The sequence below is a fragment of the Trichechus manatus genome, unplaced genomic scaffold (assembly GCF_000243295.1).
Source record: "Trichechus manatus latirostris isolate Lorelei unplaced genomic scaffold, TriManLat1.0 scaffold00146, whole genome shotgun sequence".
NCBI lineage: Eukaryota > Metazoa > Chordata > Mammalia > Sirenia > Trichechidae > Trichechus > Trichechus manatus.
The window spans coordinates 459,070-468,419 of NW_004444082.1; the positions used below are offsets into that span (position 1 = coordinate 459,070).

General features: G+C 38.3%; 1 protein-coding gene across 1 annotated transcript in view; it reads right to left on the minus strand.

The window, feature by feature from the left end:
- Window positions 1-9,350, minus strand: part of LAMA1 (laminin subunit alpha 1) — a 165,786-nt gene that overhangs the window by 102,365 nt on the left and 54,071 nt on the right. The window contains exons 5-10 of the mRNA XM_012558209.1: window positions 7,189-7,431; window positions 6,028-6,207; window positions 3,145-3,234; window positions 2,206-2,323; window positions 1,409-1,587; window positions 421-526 (exon numbers count right to left, since the gene is read on the minus strand). Of these exons, the coding sequence (XP_012413663.1) occupies window positions 421-526; window positions 1,409-1,587; window positions 2,206-2,323; window positions 3,145-3,234; window positions 6,028-6,207; window positions 7,189-7,431 (916 nt within the window). The remainder of the gene's footprint in view (window positions 1-420; window positions 527-1,408; window positions 1,588-2,205; window positions 2,324-3,144; window positions 3,235-6,027; window positions 6,208-7,188; window positions 7,432-9,350) is intronic.

Sequence of the window (9,350 nt, forward strand, 5' to 3'; positions counted from 1 at the left end):
ATGGTCTTGTTGGTTTAGTGCTGGACTATGAGCAGGGAATCGCATTATCTTGTTCCAAGTCCAGATTCCTAGTGGGGGCCTAGCTATAGAAAATAGCACCTATGGCAATTATTTTAAATCGCTGAATGATCTCTCACAGCTGGCGATGGAACTGTGATGGCCAATAGAAGCTGTTGGTTAGCGCCCCCTCCTCAAGTGGCGCACAGGGCATGTGCCTACCTACCGGACCTCAGTTATACTTCTGACTCCTAGGTCCTAGAAAACTGCCTGACATATAGTAGGTACCCGGTAAATGTTGGTGAACAAAAGAATCAACAAAATTCATATCACTAAATTACTACAAAATGGTAATATGCCCACTAGGTCCAAATCTTTCTCCCTAAAATCACTTAACAGCATAAGAGTGAGTCAAGTACTTACCACTGTGTAAGTCAGAATGGAGGTCATCCTTAACACAGATGGAACTGAGGGACCCCACGGGGTCACAGTCACAGGGACGACAAGGGTCATCCTCATAAGGTGAAACCTAAAAGGCAGAGGTTGTCCTGGGTTATTTGACTAGAAATAACAGCAATATCAGCAATAATATCAAAATAATATTAATGACAAGGCATCTGTTTTTTACCCAAGATGCGATCATTACAATGATTTTGTGTACTGAGGGGTGTAGCTTTCAGGAAGACAAGGTGATCTTCACCCAGGGAGCCTCAAACACCTCTTTGGTGGTGACAGCTGTTAGCAGCATTAGCAAAGTGTCATCCTTTCCCATTACCACTGCTACTGACCCCCCTTTCTCTGCTATCTGTCGGAGCCTGATTTTAAACATCACCTATAATCAGACCAGAAGCTCCCAGGTGGTGCAATTAGTTAACACACCCAGCTGCTGACTGAAAGCTTGGAGGTTCAAGCCTACCCAAAGGTGCTTCACAAGAAAGGCCTGACAATCTACTTCTGAAAAATTAACCTTTGAAAACTCTCTGGAGCACAGTTCTACTCTGACACAAATGGAGGCGCCATGAGTTGGAATCAACTCAATGACAACTGTTTTATAATCAGGCGAGCACAGGTGCCCATGTAACAACTACATATCAGTTTAATTGAGGATTTACTAAGCACTGCTTTAGTGATTGATTGAATGTTCATGTCCACAGTTAGTATTACAAAAACCTGAGTTACATAGTTAATGTGTCCAAGAATTCATGTTAAATCATGAGTGAAGGTCACACTTTGAGCAAGAAAATAGGGCAGATAGAACAAGAAATAGATCTGATGAACATTAGCATAAGAATATAAATGAAATGTTACAAAAGGAAATGAGTCTCTAATCCTGAGGCTGAGAGTTGGCCAAGTATCATTTTCACATCCGGGAAGAAGAGGAAGCTCAGTGATGGTTGAGAAACGCTCTTACTTTGTGTGGTCTATAATACCCATCGATGCAGGTTTCACAGTTGATCCCCATGGTGTTCTGTCGGCAGTTGATACAAACTCCTCCTCCTTGGAACTGTCCAGCAGTATTCAAACTTCTCTTCTGATGTGCAACACTTTCATCATAGTAACAGTCCTTGGCTTTGTTGTGACAATTACACTCTAGGAGAATATCGTAACATCTCAATTAACATGCATATGATGTCCTATATAGAGAAAGGCCTGCCCTCCCTAAGTAAATTTCTTTGACTATGAATTAAATTAAAATTCTAGAATAAATCATTTCAATAGGATATGGACAATCTTACAGAGGGTGACTAGGAATAGCTATCAAAGTTATAACGGTGGACTCTCATTTGATTCAGCAACCCTCTTCTGTGATTGTATCTTGCAGAAATACTTACACACTTGTAAATGACATTACACTATTTTGTAAACAAAAGATTAATAACAAACAAAATATCCATTGCTAGGGAACTGTTTAAATAAATTATATTATATCCAAAAAATGGAATTCTGTACAACTGTTGCTAGAAACAGCGTTTCATATCACCTTAATAGCAAACTCTGTAAATAGATAAAATAGCAAATCTATAAATACATAATTAAACCTCACTAGTTTAAACTTTACAAAGTACTCAGCAGCTTTAGGAACTGTTTGAATTTTTGAGAAAACAAGTTATCTCCTCATTACAAAAGTTGTTAAGTCACTGTAAACTTAAACATATTAAGAGGGGAGAAAAAACAAACTTACATTCTCCAAATTCTATTCATATTTACCTTCACATGTGTTACCAGAAGAAATGGTCCCAGGTCTCCAGGGCTGCTGATGGTATCCAGGACAACACTTACTGCAACTCTCCCCACAGGTATTATGTTCACATTGGCACTGTAGTTTCTGAACAGACAGGAACACAACAGTTAATCAAAAACCTTACCTCTTTACCTGCATATTTTTCTTTGAGTTATTTAAAACAGAACCTATCGCAGTTAATTAGGTGGCAAGACTTCACAATTGAGGCTACATGGCAATATCAATGCAAAAGGCATTTAATTTTTAGAGAAAAAATATATACATACAAACTATGTACAAACAGAAGTGAGGGGAAATAAAGCAAAACAAAAATATGGATTAATTTATAATTTTTTAAAAAGGTGCATTGACTCTCAGGGTTTGGAAGCTCCCATTAATAATTTTCTTGATGTTCACCTAGATATGTTTCAGCATCAATAAGGGGATAGTGCCAAAAATTGGGGGAAAAGCCCAAAAAGTAGCGTGGGTTGTTTAAAAGAAGGAGGGGGGTATGTGTGTCATACTGACAATTAACATCATATTAAAACAAATAAACTTTATTTTATCTTGATTTAATATCACAAAAATGGAAGAAAGAAAAAATGAGAGAAGGGAAATACTCTTTGAAAAAAATCTAAATATAATTTATAACTGCACATGGTTTTGTGCTTGACGGTCTTATAGACAGAAGAGCTTCAACATTTATAATGGGGATTTAATTAGAAATACCCGCTGAAAACAAAGCAAATGAAATTCCTAAAAAATGACATCAGTTAAATTGTTTGAAAGCTTTTTTTTTTTTTTGCATCTTGATTTTCTACCTTTCAACATTTTCCCTGAATAAATTTTTTAAAAAGAGTAATGTAAGCACTACAGCCAAACTTCTATTTTGAAGCTTTAGTAAAATGTAAAACACTAGAACTCACCTTTGTAGCTTCATCCCATGGACAGCTACTGGCGTGGCCATAGCAAATACACATCCCTCCGATGGAAATGTCTTTTATTGAATAGTAATACTTAGGGAAAAGAAAGTCACAAAGAAAAAATAAAACCTCTCACATTTCAGTGAAAAGAAAAGGTTGACACTCCAACAAATATCTCAGGTGGTTTAAGAGTTCATATTGGTCATTTAAAATATACACAGACATACATTTTAAATTATATTTAATGCACAAAGAATCCTTATGCTTGATTAAAATAAATAATGTTCAAATTAGCTCAAAAACAGAAACTAAAGGAATCTGAAAGAATTTCCCAACAGGACTGCATCTTAAACCAAGGCAATCATCTTTAAAACCCATGCTATTGAAAACACTAACAACATATTGGCAAAATGAATGCATGCAGCAATATATAAAGGATAAATACACCACAGCCAAGTAGGATTTATCCCAGGGGTGCAAAGTTAGCTAAACATACAATAAATAAATAAATGTTAACTGCCACATTAACAGATTTAAGGAGAAATATAATATGATCCTATCAATATAGATGCAGAAAAAGCATTTTACAGAATTCAACATGATTCACTAAAAAACTCAGCAAATCAGGAGTAGAAGAGAATTTCCTCAGCCTGATAAGGGGTATCTATGAAAAACCTACAGCAAACAGTGAAACACAAAATGTTTTCCCCCTAAGATCTTCTCTTATCTCTTCTATTCGACATTCTATGGGAGATATCAGCCAGGGCAATGCCAGAAGAAAAGAAATCAAAGGCATACAGAATGCCCAAGAGTAAACTGTCATTTCTCATAGAGGACATGACTGTATGCATAGAGAATTCTAGGGAACCTACAAAACAGCTACTAAAAATAATAAGTGAATTTAGCAATGGCACAATAAATAAAATCAATGAACAAAAATGAGTTGCATTTCTATACATCAGCAATGAACAAATGGAAAGTAAAATTTAAAAAGCAATCTATTAACACTAGCATGCGCAAACATAAAACACTTAAGAATAAACTAAGCAAAAGATCCACAAGACTTTTACAAATAAACAGTAACACACTGGTAAGAGGAATTTAAAATGACCTAGATAAGTGGAGAGAGGCAGCATGCTCATGGATTGGATGACTCAACATTGTTAAAATGTCAATTCTTCTCAAATTTTTCAAAAAAATCATTGGAATCCCAGTGAAAATCCTAGCAGGCTTTTTTTTAATTTTTTTTATAGAAATTGACAAATTGATTACAACATTTATAACGAAATACAAGAAACTTAGAATAGCCAAAACAATCTTGAAAAAGAACCAAGTTAGGGGACAACAGTACCTGACCTCCAGAATTACTACAAAGCCGCAGTAATGAACAAAGCTTGGTATTCGTATAAGGATAGACAAGCAGATCCATGAAATAGTATAGAACCCAGAAACAGACTCGCATATAATAAGGTCAAATAATTTCAGCAAGGGTATTGAAGCAATTTAATGAGGAAAAGGAAAGTATTTTCAACAAATGGTTCTGGAACAACTGGACGCATCAGCTGTGGAGGGGGTAAACCTTGACCCTCATCTTCCACCAAAGTTAAAAATTAATTTGAGATGGGTCACAGATGTAAAAGCTAAAACGATAGAACTACTAGAAGAAAATACGGGAGAGTGTCTTTGTGACCTTGGGATAGCAAATATTTTTCAGAGAGGAGACACGGAGCATTAACCATAAAAGGAAAAATGATCATCTATACTTCTCAAAAGTAAAACCTCTGCTCATCAAAAGCCATAGCTAAGAAAATGAATGAGCAAGCCCCAAAGGAGAAAAGATATTCACCATCTGTATATAAGACCTTTGTCAGATTGGAAACCCCTGGTAGAGTAGTGGTTAAGAGATACAGCTGCTAACCAAAAGGTAGGCAGTTTGAATCCACCAGGTGCTCCTTGGAAACCCTACTAGGGCAGTTCTACTCTGTCCTTTAGGGTTGCTATGAGTCGGAATCGACTCGACGGCAACGGGTTTGGTTTTTTTTGGTCAGATATATATATATCTGACAAAGGACTTGTATGCAAAATATATAAAAACCTTTTATAATTCAGTACTAAGGAAACAGATAACCCAATTTAACAATGGACAAAAAAATTGGTTATATACAAAAGCACATGCTCAACATTAAACACAAATTAATATCATAAGGAAATGCCACTACACACTCATTTAGAATGGCTAAATTGAAAATGACTGACATCATCAAATATTTGAAAGCATGCGGTACAACTAGAACTCTTAGATGTTGCTGGTCTGATTGTAAAACGGTGTAGCTACTTTTGCAAAAGGTTTAGCAGTTTCTTAAAAAATTCAACACACAGCTACCCTAAAATCCAGAATTCCACTTCTATGTTATACAAAAGATGTGAAAATGTTTGTCCATACAAGCCTAAAAATCTGTGTCTTTTCCTGAATGCAAACTGTATGTCAAATTTCTACATTTTCCTTTAAGTGAAAAGAAAATGAAAACCTTCATCTGCTGAAGGCCAGATGTGGAAACAGACTATCATGTGAAGAACAATGACCACTGCATTCGCCACATTACGGCATTTGGGGAACAGGGTGGAGGTGAAGGGACCTGAGGACATGATGTCAGTACCACCGTCTAGTTCAAAGGCGGCATTTCTTTTTTTGCTGTAATTGTTGTATTTTACTATTAGTTATTGTTGTTAATAAAGGTGGCATTTCTAACAAATTACATGTGATGATCTTCACTAAAATAATGATGTAACAGCAAGGAGGGAAAAAGCCAGCCAAAAAGAAAAGCATACTTCCCTTAAACAAAATAAACTTTTCACAATCGTCCCGACAGCTGCCATAGTACTTACGCGCCGTGTAACAATGGGATCGAGCTCTTTGGGCTCCCGGTGGCTAAGGGTCATAAGATCTGCGTTGAGGGTTCTAATGCGCTGTAAGCGAAGGCGGATATACCGGGCAGAAGTAAATTCCAGCAACTTGGGTGAAAGATCATCAGCACTTGGTCTGCCATTGATGAGTGACGTATGGATCTGAAGATAAAGACGTCAAAATCAACACATTTCAATTCTCAGCATGCAAAAATATAGCCCTGGTTGTTTAACTTTGGGACAGAATCTTTATGAATATACTATCTAAAATCAAAAGAGAACTACGTTCTTGTAGAAATCTGTAACAGTTGTGAACAATTTGTGAACAACTGTGATCACAAAGCATCTTCAATCTATTCAAGTTACCCATACCCATGACTCAGGGGTTGCTGAAAACCTTTTAACAGGATCGCTTCCTCCAGTGGGGTGAGGATAATCTAATATCTACCAACATGCTATGACTTCTCTGAAATAGATTCTAAATGCCATAAATAGACAAGGGAGAGTGGAGAAAAAGTGCCCCAAAGCCTATATTCCTGCTCTCTTAATTAGTTTCTGCTCTTGAAACAATGCCAGGGCTCACTGCTCAGTTCCCGCTGTGAGGAGCACTTCCGAGAGTTTCTGTAGTTTCATCTCATCAAGCCAGGTGCTACTAAAGAGTAGATTGTTTTAATTGCACTCCGACTTTAATGGAGTATGTACATCTGGGTGTATTCAGCACTGAGCTAGAATACTTCCTGAGCTATCTCCCAATCCCAACACCCACCAAAGAGAAGGAGAACTTCACGGAGAAAATTGGGCATGCTGTCTTTTAGGGGCATTTTCAGCCTTTCTTTAATATTTCAACAACAGAGAAAGGCAGTATATAGGAGAGCCTAATGGAGTGCATAAATCACAGCCGAGTGAAGACTGAGGAGCCTCCCTGAAGGGAAGAAATCAATAAGGTAAACTGTATTGGTTGTAAAATTAATCATCAATAGACACCATTCAATGATACTTTCAACATAGTTGGATAATTGTAGGAAAGAAAGATCACTGAAATCTGTGTTGAGAGAGCTCTATTTGGAGTGGTTAATGATGGCTATGTTAATGTTGGGGGGAGGGTCTGATAGAAAAACTACCTCACCACTGTGGGCACTGTACCTCTCCATGCTCAAGGGGCACCAGCCTGGAGTAATACGAGGTGCAGATCACTTCGTCATCCGCCCTGTACGTGGGCGGGCCCCGTCTTGGAGTTATATTGTAACGAGTCAAACACTCCGAGTCGCTGACTGCATAGTACTGCCAGGGGGCAAACTGGGTCCCATTCAGGGAGCGCTCCAAAATCCAGTTTCCAGGGCGAGGGGCGTTAGCAGCTTTGATGATGACATATGCGACTTGAAAGACCTGCAACAAAGACACTGGACAATCTCTAATCAAGAATCAGCAGCCACTCTTCATAGCCCAAAGTGCCTCCTGAGAGAACGTTACAGATGATCCTCAATGTCTCTTAATGCTTTAACTATAACTGATTGTGAACGCTGACCAGGAATATGTCTCATGAATGTTTTCCTGGTGGCATCTGTTTTCAGAACAGAACTCAAAAAGTAGTCACAAATAAATGTACCTTATTGTTAACAGTATTAACGTGAACATAAGAGCTTGTTTCCAATGTCCTTCTCTGTCTGGATCCTAAATGATAAGATTGTATTATATTACATTAATAGTAGTATTAAACGTATTTATCATAGTTATTTGGAGATAACACATCTAAACGTGAGACAAAAGTCAGAGTAGGGAGGAAGACATCAAAATACATGCTTTGTAGTCTCATGTCACAAGCAGGAAAAAGGGGATGTAAGTGACCATTAACAGGAAGAAATTAATCAGACAAAATCTTGGATTTGGAAGAGACCTTTGTACATATCAAGTCTAAAATCCACACACAAAGAAAGAATCATCTAACAATCCAGGCCCTCTTGGAACACTTCCAGGGATGGGAAATCCATTAGCTCATAAAACAATGGTTTTGTTTTATGACAACTCCCCCTGTTAGAAGTCTTTTCTTACATTGATTCAAAGTCTCCCATAAGTTCTACACAAAAGACGTTAGCTTCCACTTTCATATAACTGCCTGTGGGGTAAACGACCTACCTTTACCCTAAGTTAGGTGGCCATTATTCTTGATTCCTGAGAAATAACTCTTGGAGTAAATTGAGGTGCGTGGTCTGGGACTTCCAGGCCACACCTCAGGACTTCTGCTGAAGATTAGGGGCTGGCCAGACCGGAAAAGATTCACCTGGGAGGCTGGCACCAACTGGCCTCAGGAGGCATGATGTAGCCTATCATGCAGGACTTGCTGATATAGGCCCTGAACGTGGAGGCTCAGAGGTTGGTGAGAACATCTGCTCTTGGGAGAGTAGTGAGTCCCTTGGAACATGGAGGCTTCACGCTGGAAATCTCACCAGATCTCACCCTGTGCAACCCTTCATTTGTATTTTTTGGCTGTAATAAATCTGTAGTCATAAGTATGGTGTTATCTCTGTGAATTCTATGAGTCATTCCAGTGAATTACTGAACCCGAAGGGAGAGTGGGAGCCAGATCAGAAAGAAAGAGTATCATGTGGACTCCTGAGTTTGCGGCTGGCATCCTGAAGGAGTAGTGGGAAATCAACCCCAGATTTGTGGCCAGCAGGTCAGAAAGTTGAGGTGTCGTGTGGACTCCCCAAACTTGTGGCTGGTGTCTGCCTATATGGCAGTCTGAAGCATAGTGTCCTTTTCACTTGTGAGCTCTGACTTAGCTCCAGGTGGCTATGGTAAGAGATAGAGAGTGCCTTGGGGGCAGCTGGTGACAAGGATGAAGATTTGGGAAGATGGGAACCGGATCAGTCTCCACATTTTGGGGGCTAGATTCATGCTGATCTTTACCATGCATTGCCCTTTAACTATCTGAATATAGCTATCATATATCACCTTCACAATCCAAATTCGTCCCTTCGGCATTCTGTTTTCCTGAAAACATTTATTATTCAGCAAGTCTTCGTTTCCCAGTCGTGATGTTCTGGACATAACTTTATTTTAAAATCCTGTTTCCATGAATCCAAGAACATAGTGAAAATATTATCTCCCCTGTTTCAGTAATTCACCCTTAGGGAGCATTCACTCTTTGATAGTAAACTTAGACTATTAACTCAGGTTGGGTTTATAAGCAAAAAATAATGCCTTTTTTTTTTTTTTATGTGAATTGCTATTTACTCCAGATTTCCTCTAACCCACATTGATGTAGGTGATTTTTTTAAACCAAAGTCCAGCACTTTCTATTTTTT